The sequence below is a fragment of the Dryobates pubescens genome, chromosome 9, assembly GCF_014839835.1.
Source record: "Dryobates pubescens isolate bDryPub1 chromosome 9, bDryPub1.pri, whole genome shotgun sequence".
NCBI lineage: Eukaryota > Metazoa > Chordata > Aves > Piciformes > Picidae > Dryobates > Dryobates pubescens.
Window position 1 is genome coordinate 5,812,660 of NC_071620.1, and position 19,327 is coordinate 5,831,986.

The following is a 19,327-nucleotide window of genomic DNA, read 5'->3' on the forward strand; positions in this document are numbered from 1 at the left end:
ATTCTCCCACCAAAGTGGCCTAGAGCTGATGGTGACTACTCATAGGCAGCATCTTTCAAAGTGCCTGAAGACACTACAGCTGTGTAATGGTCAAGGAGAACACAAATGCTGAATGTTTCACAGGTCTTAACACCAATGACCTCTATCTTGGCCTCTACCTGTTTTACCTCTACCTTATGCCTTCATCTGTGGTAAGACAGAATTATTCACCCTTCAGATTGAATCACAGGTTACCATTTCATATTTACTGTATTGACACTTAAATACATCAGAGAACTTCTCTTTTTGTGACTATGCGGTTGTTAATCAGGATGAATGATCTTAAAATCAATAGGATAAGCATTAAAAGCAAACCAAAGTACTTGGCAGAAAATCTACATGAAATGGTTCTTATCTAAAGCCTGAACTTCCTATGAAAGTGACCTGTTTCAGAGAACTCAGTCACTGCTTTTATAAGGAGTAGCTTCCTAGGTTATTTCCTTCATAGTGATCAGTTCCTTTTCAAACTGCATGGACTGAGGCTGCTTGCTCCCAGCTTTTTCCTCAATTAGGCACTGTGTTAAGAATCAACCCTGTACAACAACAGCTTCTGTTGTTCCCTCCCTATTCCTTTACTTACTTTCAGCCACTAACTGGAATCATTGTATTTTTAGATTAAACAACTTCACAATATCCTTTCTCCACCCCACCCCACCCCCCCTCTTTTGCACACTGTGGCACATAAAACCTGGTGGCCTCATGAAAAATACTGCTCTTTTCCAGCACTGTATTTATATTTAGAGACAATACATTTCAAACTCTGATGCAAAGGCTTCTAGGTTAAATGATGAATTTTCCCCTTCCGGAGACAGATGGGTAACAGCAAGTGATGGCTTCATCTTGGGTGCCAATATTTTCCCCATACCTACTTTCATCATTTTTAGATCAGGTTCAATGTCTTCACTATGATGAAACTCTTATAAAGATTGCTGCCTCTGCTATGAGTGGGATACGGAGCAATAACGGCACTGCTGCAGTTTATCTCCCAGAGGTATAGAAGTAAAACACCACCACTTACCTAAATAAACTGGGCTGTAAAGTGTGACAGTTCAATAATAGCTTTGTGGGCAGTTCAGCTATTCCTACAGGAAGACAAATTCAGTCCTGGAGAGCAGAGATGACCAGACAGAAGAGGCCATGACCCCTCGCAGGGGTTAAACTGTCCCATCTAGACAGAAAGAACCCAGCCAGTTCTCAGCCTCTGAGACTACCATAGAACCATAAAATTGTTTTGGCTGGAAAAGCCCTCTAAGATCATTGAGTCCAGATGTTGACTTAACATCACTGTGGCCATATCCTGAAGTGCCATGTCCACATGTTTCTTGAACACCTCCAGGGACAGTGACTCAGCCACCTACCTAGGCAATTCCTTCTAATGCCTGACTACTCTTTCAGCACAATTTCAGGCCATTTCCTCTCATTGTATCACTTGTTATTAAGAAGAAGAGACCACCCTCCACATTACAACAACCTCTGTTCAGGAAGATGCAAAGAGCATTGAGGTCTCCCCTCAGCCTCTTCTCCAGACTAAGCAATCCCAGTTTACTCATCTGCTCCCCACAAGACCTGTTCTCTAGGTCCTTTACCAGCTTTATTTTCTATCTCTGGATATGCTCCTGCAACCCAATGTCCCTCCTGTAATGAGTGGCCCAAAACTGAACCCAGGATACAAGGTGTGGCCTCACCGGTGCCGAGTACAGCAGCAGTTCCCTTCTCCTGCTGGCCACACAATTCCTGATACATGCCAGGATGCTGTTGGCCCTCTTGGATGCTGCTGGCTCAAGCTCATATGGTTGTCAAGCAGCATCCCCAGGTCCCTTTCCACTGGGCAGCTCTCCAGCGACTCTGCCCCAAGGCTGTAGCATTGCACAGCATTCGTGTGACCCAAGTGCAGCTCTTGTCTCTTTGTTTTGTTAAACCTCATTCAACTGACCTTGACCCAGCCAGCCAGGCCAGATCCAACACAGCACCTTCCTACCCCGAGGCAGATCAACATTCCCACCCAATTTAGTGTCATCTGCAAACTCACCAAGGTGCACTTAATTCCCTTGTCCAGATCATTGATAAAGATCATAGAATCATAGAATCAACCAGGTTGGAAAAGACCTCAGAGATCATCAAGTCCAACCTATTACCTAATACCCAACACCTCATGACAACTAAACCATGGCTTCAAGTGCTACATCCAATCCTTTTTTGAACATCTCCAGAGATGGGGACTCCACCACCTCCCTGGGCAGCACATTCCAATGGCCAGCAACTCTCTCTGTGAAGAACTTTCTCCTCACCTAGAGACTAAACTTCCCCTGGCACAGCTTCAGACTGTGTCCTCATGTTCTGCCAGTAGTTGCCTGGGAGGAGGTCTACCCCCACCTGCCTACAACCTCCCTTCAGGTAGTTGTAGACAGCAATAAGGTCTCCCCTGAGCCTCCCCTTCTCCAGGCTAAACAACCCCAGCTCCCTCAGCCTCTCCTCATAGGGCTTGTGCTCAAGGCCTCTCCCCAGCCTCGTTGCCCTCCTCTGGACACGTTCAAGAGTCTCAATGCCCTTCTTAAATTGAGGGGCCCAGTACTCAAGGTGTGGCCTAACCAATGCAGAGCACAGGGGCAGAATGACATCCCTGCCCATGCTGGCCACACTATTTCTGATGCAGGCCAGGATGCCATTGACCTTCTTGGCCACCTAGGCACACTGTGCCCTGGGGAACACCACTTGCAACTGGCTGCCAACTGGATTTAACTCCATTCACCACAACTCTCTGGGCCCAGCCATTCAGCCAGTTTTCCACCCAGCATAGTGTGTGCCTATGCAGGCCATGTGCAGTCAGTTTTTCCAGAAGGATGCTGTGAGAAACTGTGTCCAATGCCTTACTAAAGTCAAGGTAGACAAGACCCACAGCCTTTCCCTCATCTACTGGGTGGGTCACCTTGTCATAGAAGGAGATCAGATTGGTCAAACAAGATTTGCCCTTCATAAACCCATGCTGACTGGGCCAAATCGTCTTGGTGTCCTGTGCCATACATGATGCCACTCCGGATGATCTGCTCCATGACTTTCCCCGGCACTGTGGTCAGACTGACAGGCCAACTGTCTTCCAGATCCTCCTTCTGGCCTTTCTTGGTAACTTCCACTCTACTGGGACCTCACCAATTAGCCAGGACTGCTGAAAACTTATGGAAAGTAGCTTGGCAAGCTCTTCTGCCAGCTCCTGTAACACTCTTGGTTGGATCTTGTCCTGTCCCATAAACTTGTGTGCATTTATATAGTGTAATAGGTTGCAAACCATTTCTCCTGGGAGCATGGGAGCTTCATTCCATTCCCTTCAGTTCAAGCTGAACTTTTGCCCTTCCAATTTCCTCCCCAGTGTCTCATCACATCTTTATAGCACACCTGAGTGGCCTGCACCCTCTTCCAAGCACAATAATTTCTTCTTACTCCTGAGATCCAGCTAAACCATGCTATTCAACCATGAAGATCTCCTTCCTTGATGGCTTGATTTTTGGGACAGAGGGATGGCGTGTTGCTGTGTCTTTAAGGCCTTTGCAGCCTTTCTCAACCTCTTTGTCCTGCAGGGCAGCCTCCCAAGGGATTCTGTCAATCTGCCCTACAGAAGTCCAGGGTGGCCATTCTTCTAACCCCTCCTCCTTACTTCCCCAAGAGCTGAAAACTGCACCATTTCATGGTCACTACTCCCCAGACATCCTCCAACTGTCACATCCCCAAGTCCTCCCCTGTTAACAAGCAGCAGGTCCAGGAGGGCTCCTTCCCTAGATGGCTCCTTCAACAGCTGTGTTAGGAAGTTATCTCCTACACACTCAAAGAACCTCCAGGATGTTTCCCTCTGTGCAGTATTCACATTCTGGGAATGTTCAGGCATTAACCCCTTCCTCCCAATTTAAGCTACTGGTACAGATTTCAAGGTCAAAGTTGTTAACATGATGACCTGAAATGGTACGAATGCAAGTACTTAAATGCACCATCAGCCTTACTAAACTGAATGGAAGTACTTTATCCTTAGCTTGGATCTTAAAAAGTAAGTTGATAGTTTTCCACAGTGTATGTCAAGGTATGCCCACCCTTGTTGATTCAGAACTCTACAATATGGTGACACTGCAGATACATGTAGGCTAGCTTTGGAAATGAAGCCTCTGCAATTTCAGAGCACAGAGCTCACTGAAACCACAGAAAGACCTTGGCATTACAGAAAAGATAGCCTGAACAACACCTGAAATAGCATACTGGATAAAGAAAGCAGTCTGCTTCACACTTTCATTTCCCTTGCTTATGAATGTTCATGTTTGTATCTTTTCTTGCATAATAATACTTCCAATTCTAAAATTTCCTTTGGGTACTCATAGGCTTATGGATATTACAGAAGAGTTGTGTACTTCATCTCTAAGAACAAAGTTTCTACCTGTTAATACTTTGCAAAGGCATCAGTCATTGCTCTGAAGGTTTGCCCCTTTTTTGTGCTTATTTTGCTTATGCACGTGATGATAAAGTAACTTGAAAAGCAAAACAGAGTAAGCATGACCAAAAATAGCTATTATTTTAACCAAGTCTGGGAAGCTCAGTTAGGTGAGGTCAGAATCTGGAAGTCACCTATCAGTCAGCTAACCCCAGCATGTATCACCTTGATCTGACCTGACACAGCTGCCCCAGTACTGCAGTTCCCAAAGACTTCTCCCTCACCTGTCATTATTGAAGAGCTATTGTCCTGAATTCTGTAATTCCCATACTCACAGCTACAGACAAAGTGTGACAGCCATTAACAAACATGAGCTCAAAGATTTATTCTCCAGTTGACCTAAATACATCTCTACCTGTTGCATTTGGGGAATCTGACAGTCTCATTCCCTAGAATAGTTCAGAGGAGTTAAGAAGGTTCAGTCACTCACAACGGCAAATTATTTTCATAACCATACAATGAAGACAGTCACAGGAGCTGTCACACTGCTGCTCCACTGCGGGAATTTAAAGGAAAACAAGGAATTTCTGGAAGGAGTAATCTAGACATGGAATGGAATGGAATGGAATGGAATGGAATGGAATGGAATGGAATGGAATGGAATGGAATAGACCTTTGAGATCATCAAGTCCAACCTATCATCCAACGCTATCTAATCAACTAAACCATGGCACCAAGCGCACCATCAAGTTTCTTCCTAAACACCTCCAGGGATGGTGACTCCACCACCTCCCTGGGCAGCACATTCCAATGGCCAATCTCTCTTTCTATGAAGAACTTCTTCCTGATATCCAGCCTAAACCTCCCCAGCGCAGCTTGAGGCTGTGTCCTCTTGTTCTGGTGCTGGTTGCCTGGAAGAAGAGACCAGCTCCCACCTGGCTACAACCTCCATTCAGGTAGTTGTAGAGAGCAATAAGGTCCTCCTCTTCTCCAGGATAAGCAATCCCAGCTCCCTCAACCTCTCCTCATAGGGCTTGTGCTCAAGGCCTCTCCCCAGCCTCATTGCCCTTCTCTGGACATGTTCAAGAGTCTCAATGTCCTTCTTAAATTGAGGGTCCCAGAACTGGACACAGGACTCAATGTGTGGCCTAACCAGGGCTGAGTGCAGGGGCACCTCTCTAACAGTTTGTGGACACTAACTGAAAAAATGTACTTAGAAGTGTGAGATTTGGTGCTCCTGCCTAACAGATGGAGAAATTGAGACAAAGGCAAAATTACTTTTTCAAGATTATACAATAATTCAGGGAGCAGAGTTCAACTCAAGACCCTCCCAGTTTCTAACCCTGTAATCCTCTTTCCAAAACCAATTACCACAACCAAATAGGATGTTTCAGTGATGACCTTGACTGCTCCTTTCTTCTGAATGCTCCACCCCAGCTATCAGAAACTGACTGTTCAGATGGTGACATGAGTCATTTACAGCCATATTAAACACCTCAATTCAAATTACATCTCAAGCTTCTGACCAGCAGTACTGAAGTTGTTAAAATAGACTGCTAAGTCAGCACTGTATAAAAACTTAAGTATTAGGCTAAAGGGGGAGATGAAAACATACTAAGTTGTGCCCCACTTTGCTGTACAGCAACCTTATCCCAAAATTCCATTCAGTTGCTGAGTGTAGACCATACTTACAAGGCAGCAGCCTGGCATGAGTAAATCTGTCCCTGAGCCTCACAAAACATGTTCAAGAAGTCTCTTCAGAGATTGATTGACTGTTGCTCCTAGCCCTGGCAACACAAACTTGCAGGTCTCTCTCTTCACCATCTGTTTCTTTGCAAGCAACCCCTGGTTTAAACAACTCCCCAGCGACTCACAACATAATTTGTCTTGTTTCAGAGAGCTGTCCTGCTTTCTGAAAGAACCAACAGGCTGAACAAACTGTTTGAGGCAGTAAGACCAGGTTCCAAGTATCTTTCCTTGAAGTAAAAACAACCAAACTTGCAGCCTCTCAGTTCATTTAATGGCCAACTCATTCAACCCTCAGTTCAGCCCTTGCAGAGTCCTTGTCATGCTCCAGGAAAGTGGGTGGGTGGGCCTGGAAATTGCTGGGTTTTCTGGACATACAAACACTGTTTACCTCTGAAGTGTAGGAATAGCTACATTCAAAAGGTATCACAGGGGTTCACAGCAAACAGGCCTTTTCTGCCAAACAAAATGCACCATTAACTCTTGAGAATTACAGCTTTAAAAATCTCCAGTTGCTTAGATTGCTTAACTGGCAAAGCACGTTAAAGGTGCAAAACTGATAGAAAAATATTCCTCTGCTCACATTTTGTTCACACACACAACCTACAGGTATTTAGAAAGTAGAATTTTTTATTAACAAGTGCCTAAATTTCAGCCAAATCTTTTGGAAGTACAGCAAGTTTTGAACTACTTGGAAGATTCTTTGGCTTCCAGGAGGTTTCCACACTTTGAATCAACCTCTCTAGTTAGGTGAAGCTAGTCATTTCTCTCCCTCACTCCTAAGAACTTACATCACCCTGAGATATATGTGCATGTTAACTGACCTGCTCCACTCTCTCCAAAGCCCACATTCCTAGTGATGAGGCAGATGAGTGGAAAAACAAGGTGCCCAATACATGGGAAACAGTCAACAACTATTGCCTCTGGGTTGCTTAGCCACAGCTTTCCAGGCTTAGCTTATCATCATCCACGAAACACCAAGTATAAAAAGATGTGATTATAAAAGTTACTGCAATGGTGAAGTTGTGGGGTGGTAACTGGGCATTAAAGATCTTGAAGTTACATTATCCAGTGTTACTGCAACCTCAAACACAGTGCCCAATTTCACCTCTTCTGAGGACACTCTCTTCATAGCACTCTGTCACAACTTGTAGCAATAACTTGATAGCTGTCCCAAAAGTTTAGTTTGGTACCTTGAGAGCTTGCAGTACACAGGAAGGTTTCAAACTCACCTGCCTTAAGCACAGCCACACCCAGAAGCATAAGGAATGCCCCTGAGCACTGTAGCATTTTTGGGTACCAGTACATTAGAGTTTATGTTCAGCAGCATGCTTGGCTATGGGACATCTAAGGCATTACTATTCCTAGACGTTCTCCCCATGAGGAGCTCACAGAATGATGGGGTTTGGAAGGGACCTCCACAGGTCATCTAATCCAACTCCACTGCTAAAAAAAGTTCACCTAGATCAGGTCGTAAGTTGTTTCAATGGACACAAGAAAAGTTGCATTAAGAAATAAAAAGGATAATTCTAAAGCCCCACTGCTTTATTCAACCCTAAAGCTTTGCAAATTGTGTAGAACCTGAAATTACTTTTAGTCTTCTTTACTGTTGACACCTACACAAAATGGTTTAAAAACTCCATGCAAAAGGCAACAACTCCTAGGTACTGCCTTTTTATTAGGGTTAAGGTTTGGAAAAATGTAGACCAGTAGGTATACAAGCAACATCAGACAGGACTTCTCCAAAAGATGAGGCCAAGGAAACTTCCAAATACTGTGAATGGGCAACATATCATTAAATGATGGCTTTAGACATTACCATTTTTAAAAGTCATTACTTTATACTAATTAAAACACTAGCATCTCCCCTTGAAACCCACACTGATATGCAGCAAGGGTTATTTACATTGGCATTACTAAAGCTACATAGGAGTAAGTCTGCTATAACTCAGAAACTTTTCCCTTACCTACAAATCAAGCCAAAAGCTAGAACATTATATTTCTGTATGAAATATATGTTTGCCACTCAAGAACCTACCTGAGTTTGAAACTATTGGTTCTGCTACCACTGCTTTAAAAAGCCAGCTTTTTAAACAAAGATTCATTGCATATTGTAATAATGCACAATCACCGATATTTATTTTCATCTTGCTTTAATTAAACATAAATGCATTTGAGTCCAAAGATTCAGGTTTACCCTTACTAAGTTAACAACGAGGTGATTTTTAAGGCTTCAAGGCTAAGACGGCAAGAGGTCCTGAAAGTTGTCTCTTCTCATTCCCTTTCTCAGCATCCATGGTCTGAAGTTACGACAAGGGTCATCAAGAACATAACTCGTTCTGCGTTAAGACGAAACACTACACCAATTTGCCGTTTGCGTCCCCAGCAGCCAGCTCTCAGACGTAGCGGGGCAGCCAGGGAAGAGGGAGCGATCACAGCGGCAGGGATACGCAGGACTCGAGGTCAGACGAGAACGCAACCCCTATTTCCTTCGCCTCCGGGGCCCCGCCGCGGCGCTCCCAGACGGGAGAGGGTCCCGGCCGCAGGGCTACAGCTTCCGCTGCTTGTGCCGAGGGTTGGTCTTGCAGTAGACGTAGAGCCGGCCCCGGCGCCGGACGATAAAGCAGTCCTTGCAACGCCTTTTCAACGAGGTTTTCGTCTTCAGCCCCGCCAGGAGCGGCGGCAGCAGCGCAGCCGGCGGCGGGACGGCTAGCAGGGCGCGGGGGTCGGCCGCCCGGCACCACGGCGGCAGCGTCCGGCTCAGCGGCGAGGGCAGCGCCGCCGCCCGCCACCACGGAGCCAGCGAACAGTAGGCCGAGCGGCCTAGCGAGCGGAGAGGCCCGGCAGCGGCCCTAGCCAAGAGGGACAGCATAGCTGGCGCCCTGCGGGAACGAGCGCACTAGTGAGGGCGCCTGCGAGGGCACCCGTCTGGCTCTCCGCGTCCTCCCCAGGCGTCGGGTACCGACCGGCACGGCCGCCGCTCCCCTCCTCACAGCACGAGGCCCCCGCTCACCGCCGCGGCCGCTCACCGCCGCGGCCGCCCCACGCACGCGCACAGCGGACAGGCGCGCGCACGGCGAAGGGCGGGGCAAGGGCAGAACGCGCGGTCGCCGGAGCGCTGGTCACGTGGCCGTTTCAAGATGGCGGCGCCCACCGCGACCTTCCGCTGTCTGCTGCCGCTGAGTCGCTCGCTGCGCTCTCGCCCCGTCGCCCTTTCCGTTCGACCCTACGGTGTGCGAGTCTCCGCCACCGGCGAACTGGTGACGCACACGGGACAGGTGAGCGCGCGGAGCTACGATGGAGACGAGGGCGGGCAAGAGGGCGGCCCGGGGCGGGCGGGCGGACAGACACGTCCGGGCCGCATCTCCTGCTGTGCCGGTGCCTGCAGGAAAATGCGAGCAGCGCTCAGCTGTGCTGCGGAAATTAATGGTGTCGTATGATACTTTGGCCAAAGGGATGAGCGGTTTCAAAACAAAAGTTCGCTAATTAAGAACAGGGTCATTAAGGCCTGATGAGCGTTGCGGTCTCCATTTGACATAGCTGAAGAGTTGACAGGTAGAGATACCCTGGTGTCAGTGCCTTGAAACTCCAGTTTATCTATTTGTTAACGTAAAGAACTAAGTGCGAGACCTAGGGAGGCTTGTGTATTGTCTTGTGTAGATCTAAAGGAAGCGCGGCTGGTGTTCCCTCTTCGAGAGAACAGCCTGGGATCAAGGAACACTTTTACAGGCAGTAAAACTTGCATTCTCCTCAATGGTCAGAGCTAAAGCTTCTGCTTGCTGTCTCTAAAACACATCTCCCTTTTCTACTTCCCAGCCTGACACTTACTTTCCTGTTTGAGAGACTACTTTTTCTGTGCAGTATATACTGTCAGGCGATGGCAATACTTCAATCCGAGGAAACTAAACTATTGCATCTTGACAGTACTGCAAACCTTTGTGCCCTTTGTTTATGGCCATTCCTTCTTAAATAAGATCATGTTTCTTTTATATTTCAGGTATATGACGAAAAGGATTATAGAAGAGTTAGATTTGTTGGACGACAAAAGGAGGTAACTCATTCTCCTTTTACTTGTGGGGAAGGGGATGGTTTGTGGTTGGTTTTATATGCCTGATATCAATGTCTTGTGTCTAGTTCTGGGCTTCCCATTTCAAGGACAGGGAACTGCTTGACAACAAAGTACTATGAAGATGATTAGAGGACTAGAGAGGACATCTCTTTTGTGAAGAAACTTTGTGGACTTAGGACTTTTTGAGCCTAGAGAAGACTGAGGGAGGATCTTATCAATGCTTATAAATACTTAAAGGTGGGTGTCAGGAGGATGGGGACAGTCTTTTTTCAGTGGTGCCCAACAAGAGGTAATGGGCAGGAAATTGAGCATAGGAAGCTCCATCTAAACATGAGGAGGAACTTCTTTATTTTGAGGGTGGTGGAGCACTGGAATGGGCACCTCAGAGAGGTGGTGAAGTCTCCATCTCTTCAGTCATCCAAAACGCACTAGGATGCCATTCTACTCAACCTGCTGTAGGTGAACCTGCTCTGGCAGGGAAGTTCATAGATTTGTAGAATGGTTTAAGTTGGAAGAGACTTTAAAGATCATCTAGTTCCAACCTCCCTGCTATGGTTTTTTGGAGGGTGTCCCTCCCTCCAATAAACCAAATTTCCCAAGACCTTATCCAGCCTGGCCTTGAACATATCCAGGGATGGAGCATCCATGACCTCCCTGTGCAACTGCTTCAGTGTCTCACCACCCCCACTGTAAGGAATTTCTTCTTAATATCTCAAGCTTAAAACCATTCCCTCTCATCCTATTGCTACCAAGCCCTTGGAAAAAGGCTTCTCTTGGGTTTTTTGTAGGCCCCCTTCAGGTACTGGAAGGCTGCTGTAAGGTCTCCTCAAAGCCTTCTTTTCTTGAGACCAAATAGTCCTATCTCTCTCAGCCTGTCCCAATAGAGGAGGTGCTTCAGCCCTCTGATCATCTTTGATCAGGACCTGCTCCAGCAGTTCAGTGTCCTTCTTGTAGGGAGCACCAGAACTGGACACAGTACTACAGTTGGGGTCTCATGAGAGGAAAGGAGGAAAATCACTTTGCTCATCTTGCTGGTCACACTCCTTTTGATGCAGCCCAGGATACAGTTGACCTTCTGAGCTGCAAGTACATATTGCCAGTTCCTGCTGAGTTTTGAGGCTCTCTCCTTGAGACTACTCTCAAGTCACTCCTTGCCCAGCCTGTATTTGTGCTTGGGATTTCCCCGACCCAGGTGTAGAACCTTGCACTTGGCCTTGCTTAACTTCATGAGGTTGGCTTTGGCCCACCTCTTAAGCATGTCCAAGTCCCTCTGGATGATATCCCTTCCAGTGTGTCAGCTGGACTGCAGAGCTTGGTTTCATTCACAAACTTGCTGAGGGTGCACTCCATATTGCTGACAAAGATGTTAAACAGCACTGGTCCATTACCAACCCCTGAGGGTGGTCACTTGTCACTGGAGTCCATTTGGACATTGAGCCATTGACCACAACTCTCTGAGTGTGGCCATCCACCCAATTCCTTATCCAGCATGTGCTCCACCCCTCAAGTCCCCAGTCTTCCAATTTGGTGACCAGGATGTCATGCAGGACAGTGTCAAATGCTTTACACAGGTCCAGATAGATGCTATCAGTTCCTCTTCCCTTTATCCACTGATGCTGTAACTTCACCATAGACAGCTACCAAGAGTTCATCAGGCATGACTTGCCCTTGGTGAAGCCATGTTGGTGGCCACCAATCACCTCTTCTTTCCCTGTATGCCTTAGCAAAGCTTTCAGGAGGAGTTCCTGATCGGTTGGATTAGATGATCTACAGAGGTCCTTTCATTCTGTGATTGTATCCTCAGCCTGATTATTTTCAAACAGAAAAAGTAAAAATAACCCCCCCCTAAAAAACAGCATCAAAAAAAGTAACCAAAACCTGAAAACAATTACATAGAATTACATAGAATGAACCAGGTTGGAAGAGACCTTCAAGATCATCGCGTCCAACCTACCAACCAATCCAACTCACCTAATCAACTAAGCCATGGCACCAAGCACCCCATCAAGTCTCCTCCTGAACACCTCCAATGATGGTGACTCCACCACCTCCCCAGGCAGCCCATTCCAATGGGCAATCACTCTCTCTGTATAGAACTTCTTCCTAACATCCAACCTAAACCTCCCCTGGTGCAGCCTGAGACTGTGTCCGCTTGTTCCGGTACTGGCTGCCTGGGAGAAGAGACCAACATCCACCTGTCTGCAGCCTCCTTTCAGGTAGTTGTAGAGAGCAATAAGGTCTCCCCTGAGCCTCCTCTTCTCCAGGCTAAGCAACCCCAGCTCCCTCAGCTGGGGTGATGATGATTTTTGAGTTTTCATATTGTAATGGGTTAACAACCTTTTTCCCTCCAACACAGAAGTGAGGGAAAGTAACACCAAAGAAAAGAACCAACCCTCTGGGTTGAGAGAAAGAGTTGAGATAAAGAACTTTAATGTGGAAAATGAGATAATACAATGAACAATTACCTTAGCCTGTTTGCAGAAACAGAAGCCAGTGGTGTCCCCTGCTGCCTGGCTCATAGCCAGCCCAGTGTTAAAAAACAGCACTCCAAATCCAGAAACTGGAAGCAACAACCAGAACAGGAAGCCTCTCATGTTACCATCTGAATTTTGAGCCCTGTAATACCTGGCTCTAGCCAGCACTTTTCATTTTGAAGCTGGCATGACAGCAGCACGGTATTAAATAGCAGCAGCAGGCTGAACTCAGCCCATGACATCCCCTCATTTCTGCCAGCCTAATTGTTAATGAAATCCAGGGATTTTAGCTAAAATCGCTGCTCTCTGCTCTGGATGTGCAGAACCAGGGAATTAGTCTTTCTCTGGCAAAGGCCTAAAGCAAGGAGCTGTGAGTAAACTGAGCATGGCAACTGTTACAGCATTTAGCAAATCCAAGTGCCAGGTGCTGCACTTTGGCCACAACAACCCCATGCAGAGCTACAGGCTGGGGTCAGAGTGGCTGGAGAGCTGCCAAACAGAGAGGGACCTGGGGGTGCTGATTGACAGCCACCTAAACATGAGCCAGCAGTGTGCCCAGGTGGTCAAGAAGGCCATTAGCATCCTGGCCTGCATTAGCAATAGTGTGGCCAGCAGGAGCAGGGAGGTCATTGTGCCCCTGTACTCTGCATTGGTTAGGCCACACCTTGAGTACTGTGTCCAGTTCTGGGCCCCTCAGTTTAGGAAGGATGTTGACTTGCTGGAAGGTGTCCAGAAAGGGGCAACAAAGTTGGGGAGGGGTTTGGAACACAAGCCCTGTGAGGAGAGGCTGAGGGAGCTGGGGTTGCTTAGCCTGGAGAAGAGGAGACTCAGGGGAGACCTCATTGCTCTCTACAACTATCTGAAGGCTGGTTGTAGCCAGGAAGGGGTTGGTCTCTTCTCCCAGGCAACCAGCACTAGAACAAGAGGACACAGTCTCAAGCTACACCAGGGGAAGTTGAGGTGAAGAGAAAGTTCTTCACAGAGAGAGTTGTTCCCCATTGGAATGGGCTGCCCAGGGAGGTGGTGGAGTTCAAGAGGGGATTGGATGTGGCACTTGGTGCCATGGTCTAGTCATGAGGTCTGTGGTGACAGGTTGGACTCGATGATCTTTGAGGTCTCTTCCAACTTTGGTGATACTGTGAACTCTTAAACTGCACCTGCTGCAGTCTGACGAGGGTCATCCTGCCCTTTTACAATCCCTAATGTGCCACAGGACCTAATTTGACACCACTGTTCCTGCTTCAGCTCAACCCTTTCTGTTAGGCTGGTGCAGCAGGTGAAGCTGGGGAGGGGACTGACCTCAGATGTTTTTAAATAAAACCTTCTGCCTTCCTTCTGGATTGTTGGGCTTGGGTCAGTTCCAAGTTCAGTTTTATCTCTTGGCCTCCCAGACCATGTACAGGCACAGGCAAGTAGGTGGAAGCTGCAGTGGGATTGTAAAAGGGGCATTATAGCCAAGGAAAACAAATAGCTTATTGAATTATGCATTGGGCAAGGAGCGTTTGGATGTGCTGAAGGAAGCAGCCCCTTTCCTGCCAACTGCCACTGTGCTTTAACAGAAAGGACACAGTGTAACTGAAACCATACCTCTTTTTTCACACAGTATCACACAGTATCACCAAGGTTGGAAGAGACCTCAAAGATCATCCAGTCCAACCTGTCACCACAGACCTCATGACTAGACCATGGCACCGAGTGCCATGTCCAATCCCCTCTTGAACACCTCCCTGGGCAGCCCATTCCTATGGCAAATGACTCTCTCCGTGAAGAACTTTCTCCTCACCTCGAGCCTAAACTTCCCCTGGTGCAGCTTGAGACTGTGTCCCCTTGTTCTGGTGCTGGTTGCTTGAGAGAAGAGACCAACCCCTTCCTGGCTACAACCATCTTTCAGGTAGCTGTAGAGAGCAATGAGGTCACCCCTGAGCCTCCTCTTCTCCAAGCTAAACAACCCCAGCTCCCTCAGCCTCTCCTCACAGGGCTGTGCTCAAGGCCTCTCCCCAGCCTTGTTGCCCTTCTCTGGACATGTTCAAGTGTCTCGATGTCCTTCTTAAACTGAGGGGCCCAGAACTGGACACAGGACTCAAGGTGTGGCCTAACCAATGCAGAGTCCAGGGGCACAATGACTTCCCTGCTTCTGCTGGCCACACTATTCCTAATGCAGTCTTTATTTTTCTAGCATGTTTTCTCTGTGAATGCCTACACGCTCTTGTTTATTAGGCTGAAACACAGACAAGTCATAGCTGTGGATCATCAGTGGATGAGAGGTTGCTGCTTCCTCCCCTCTCCACAAATACCTTTGTGGTTGGGAAGCGTGGAATTCTCGTGTTGAAGCAAAGGTTCACTGTGGTGCTGCCTCCCTCCTTCTTTAGCATGAAACAAAGGATGGACAATTTGGAGCATTGCTGAAAACAGCAGTAAAAATCCTTGCAGGCTGGCAAATGTAACTTGTGGGCACAGACCTCAGGCAGTGAGGTTCTTGCTGTTGCCGATGCGCTCCCATACTGGAAGTTCTTTTCTTTGTTAACTTCATCTATGATCTTCTTTAGATAAACACATTCCTCTTGTTGGCCAAACTGACTTTTCCACTGCTGCACAGGAAATGCAAGTTTTAGGGTGACTGAGTTGGAGGGTTGGTGAAAGAACCTAGGTTCTTGTGTGCTAGAGCTATATAAAAGTATTGTTGTAATTCTTAGCTAAGTGTCCCTTAGCTACTCCCTATCTTCATACTTTTACCTAAAATAGTGGCACTTTGGGGTATGCATAGCATTGCATGCTTTTGCATGTGTTAGCATCACCTTTGTAAAAGCTAGCCCCTCTTGGAGAATGTTTACCTCAGGGGCAGGGTTGTTTCTCTGCTCACTGCTGGTTTGGAGCAGATTGGAACAGGCTGGTGTGGATGAGGGGGGAAAGCACCTTGGATGGGTGCTGTAGGTCCTGCTGGGGTGGAGGTTGCTGCGTCACAGGACTGTCCAGAGGTGCACACGTTTGTCAGGTCAAGTAGATGTGCTCTAGGAAATAAACCTCTACTTGTTGGTGATGTGGGAATTCAGGAAGTGTGTATAACATGGATTTAGAGAGTGATGCAGTGCCATTTAGAGACTTTTCTGTTTTCTAATGCTGACCAGTTTTCCATTATGACTGCTGTTACACACCACATTCGTCTTTTCCTGAGATCTTTGTGCAGTGATAGAACAAGGTGCACAGTGAATGGCTTTAAACTACCAGCAGTTGTTTTATCTCTCTCTCCTGACCTTGCTTGTCCCACCATTATTTTGGGGTTCATCAGCAGTGAGTCCTTTGCAATTTTAGCACGTGGTCTCTGAAGCACAGTACTGAGGCAGTTAACTAGCTTCTCTTCCTGGCTGTTTGTTCATGCTCCCCTTTCTGCTGAAGCTGCTTAGGTCACATTGCAAACCTGAGCACCTATGTGGCTGGAGTATCAGGAGAAGGGGATTACTTTTACAGAGTTTAACATGCTTAATTCACTGATTTGGCTTATCGAATAGCCAAAGAGGTGGTGGAGAAGGGGAAAGGAAACCTACACAGATACTTCTCAAGATGGTTGCAGTGGAGCCACTTGAGGAGGTGGTAAGCATCAATTGCTTTCTGCCTGAGTGAGGAAGGTATGTGAAAGCTTCTTTTCATCTTTTTTTAGGTGAACAAGAACTTTGCAATTGATTTGATAGCGGAGCAGCCTGTGAGTGAAGTTGAAAGCAGAGTGATATCGTGTGATGGTGGTGGTGGAGCTTTGGGACATCCTAAAGTATACATCAACTTGGTAATATCTACTGATATGTGTACAGCATGTTTTGCCTGCTAGTTATGGCTTGTAAAGTTACTTACTTTGTGATGTGTTTAACAAAGTAAAAGGATTTTCCTGCTTTGCAGGGGCATTGCACTCAGTCTCTGGAGGTCCCTTCAAACCCCTAGCATTCTGTGATTACCCACTCAAGATGTTGAACTCTCAATATCACAGAATGTTAAGGGCTGGAAGGGCCCTCCAGAGTTCATCCAGTCTGACCCCCCTGCCAGAGCAGTATCACCTGTACCAGATCACACAGGAACTCATCCAGGCAGGTCTTGAATATCTTCAGAAAGGGACACTCCACAACCTCTCTGGGCAGCCTGGTCCAGTGTTCTGTCACCCTCACAGTGAAATAATTCTTCCTCCCATTTCAAGGGGACTTCCTATGCCTCAGCTTCCACCCACTGCCCCTTGTCCTGTCATTGGGCATAACCAAGCAGAGCCTGGCTCCATCCTCTTGGCACTCACCCTTCACATGTTTGTAAACATTAGTGAGCTCACCTGTTAGTCTTCTCTCCAAGCTAGAGAGCCCCAGCTCCCTCAGCTGAGATATTTGTGTGTTAGAAATCAAATTGCAAGACATCTGCAGTTTAATTCTTGAAAGCTAATGTCTGCAGAGAGAGAGTGGTGTTAAACCAATTTGTTTCCCCTAGCTCTCACAATTGAAATCCAGGGTTTTGAGGGTGGACTCTTCATTTCTGATACTGTGCATGAGGAAGTGGAACCATGATTTTATTTTCATTGCATGACTGCAAGTAGTTAATGTTCCTAAATAACAGAAGATCCCTTACTGCCTATTTAACTGTCTTGTGTTCTGTCATGTTAAGAAGGCCTACAACAGCTCACAGTCAGTAACACTTCTAGATTTTAAGAGAAATATATGCATCTTTTGGAGAGAGGAGTAAAATTTTACACAGTTGTAACTGCTACAGTTGGAACTCCCCCCCATCCCCCTCAGAATTTCTCCCAGTATCCTATTGAAACTTCCTCCTTCCTGCAACTGTCTCAGTCAGCTTATGTAACTGCCCAAAATTCCTGACAAGATATAACTTGGAAATGCCAAATCCTATTCTGTATTAAAATCATGATCTAGTCTAATGTATGAAAAAAGATCATTTCATAGGATGGAACTGACTTAAGATGTCCCTTTTGGTAAGAGGATCTGTAATTGCTGAAGAGGATATCATTGGCTTGACTTCAAAATTACATTGTTGAGGTAGCAGTCAAGGGCTGGCAGAAGGGAAGCTGTGTAGGATACAGAAGTCAAGCATGAACAGCATACCATCATTCTTCCTCATTTTTCAAACAAGATTAAACTCTGTACTTCATCTCTACTAATCTGGTTTAAGGGAGCACATGCAAGTAAGAGAAATTTTGTAATGTCTCAAAGGTTTTTTTAAATCTTGAGCTAGCAGCTGAAGCAATTTTATGTTTTGCAGGACAAAGAAACAAAGACTGGAACATGTGGCTACTGTGGACTTCAGTTTAAGCAGAAGCATCACTGAAAGGTTATCCCTGCGTGACTGCAAATTTCTGCTCAGATGTTAACATCCAACTATAAATAAACAGTGTATTTAGAAAGGCAAGATTAGTGTTTGTCTTGACTATGAAAAGTCCAATCTGTACCTTTTTAAAGCCCTGTTGTCAAGTATTTGAGAGCTGAACAGTGTTACAGTGTCTGGTTTGTGCTTAATTTGGTTTTCATGGAACAAATGGCCTGCCTTGTTTGGCAAACTTCTTGCAGCTCTGGGAAGTGGCATTTGGCTGCAGCACAGGTTTGTGCTGGGTAGATTTGTATTCTTTTCAACACTGAATATAAATATTTACTGGGGGGATTAATTAGATGTTTGTCTTCTGACATTGTTTGGCATGCTTAATTTGTTCACGGCCCAGTGTCTGCAGCTAGATTCACAAATGGAAGCACAAAGATGTTACAATACTCAGCATTATAACACTCCTGGAAGCAGGATTGTCATCTCTGACTTGAGTAGCTGTACTTGCTACTTACTTAAAATAGACAGTGCCTTAGAATGGTAGTCAGTGTGTGCTGGCAGACAAAAATGTGAAGACATAATCATTTGTTCTCCAGTTGAGAAAAATCAGAGTGTAAATATCTGATTCTGCTTGGGCTACACATCCCTGAAACCTCTTTAGGAACTGGGTCTTGTCAGACTCAAAATAGAGACAGCTCCATTACAGGTGGCAGCTTGTGCTCCTTTAATACAGATACCTGAAAATGAGAGCATCCACCTGTGTGTAACACCACCTAGGCTGTGTGAAGCTGCTTGTAGGATATTATCTACATTCTTGTTTAATTCAAGTTATGTAGCATTCTGTCATATAAGCATCACTTTGTTTTATAATGGTAAGACAACTTGTCTTTGAGTTATGAATTTACTTCAGTGTTTCCACTACCTACACTTCAGACAAAGACTAACTTTTGCTGAGCAATGCTATTGAAAGAACCAAACCCTTTCCACAAATTCAGGGGGATTTTAAATGGTTCTTGTGCCAATCATTTTTATTCACTGTTGAATTTCATGTAATCCCTTTCATTTCTTATGTCAATATACAGAAGACCTTTCTTTCAAAATAAGGTAGCTTCAAATCCAAAAATCCATCAGTTCATCAGAGCTACCACATTATGTTTTGATTTCTATGTACAGGAAGAAAGAAAGGAAAAAAAGCCTTTAAAGATGCTGACTTGGTCTAGTGGAAGGTGTCCCTGCCCATGGCAAGGGGGTTGGAACTAGATCATAGAATCACCAAAGTTGGAAGTGGCCCCT

General features: G+C 46.2%; 2 protein-coding genes across 2 annotated transcripts; one reads left to right on the plus strand and one right to left on the minus strand.

Moving 5' to 3' along the window:
* Positions 1–8,680: 8,680 nt before the first annotated feature.
* MRPL36 (mitochondrial ribosomal protein L36) lies at positions 8,681–9,128 on the minus strand. The gene has a single exon (XM_054164259.1). The coding sequence runs from the start codon at positions 9,063–9,065 to the stop codon at positions 8,742–8,744; it is 324 nt and encodes a 107-aa protein (XP_054020234.1). The 5' UTR covers positions 9,066–9,128; the 3' UTR covers positions 8,681–8,741.
* Positions 9,129–9,297: 169 nt separating this feature from the next.
* NDUFS6 (NADH:ubiquinone oxidoreductase subunit S6) lies at positions 9,298–18,120 on the plus strand. Its single transcript, XM_054164258.1, has 4 exons — positions 9,298–9,471; positions 10,191–10,244; positions 16,392–16,514; positions 17,981–18,120. The coding sequence occupies exons 1-4, from the start codon at positions 9,334–9,336 to the stop codon at positions 18,044–18,046; spliced, it is 381 nt and encodes a 126-aa protein (XP_054020233.1). The 5' UTR covers positions 9,298–9,333; the 3' UTR covers positions 18,047–18,120.
* The last annotated feature ends 1,207 nt before the right edge of the window (positions 18,121–19,327 follow it).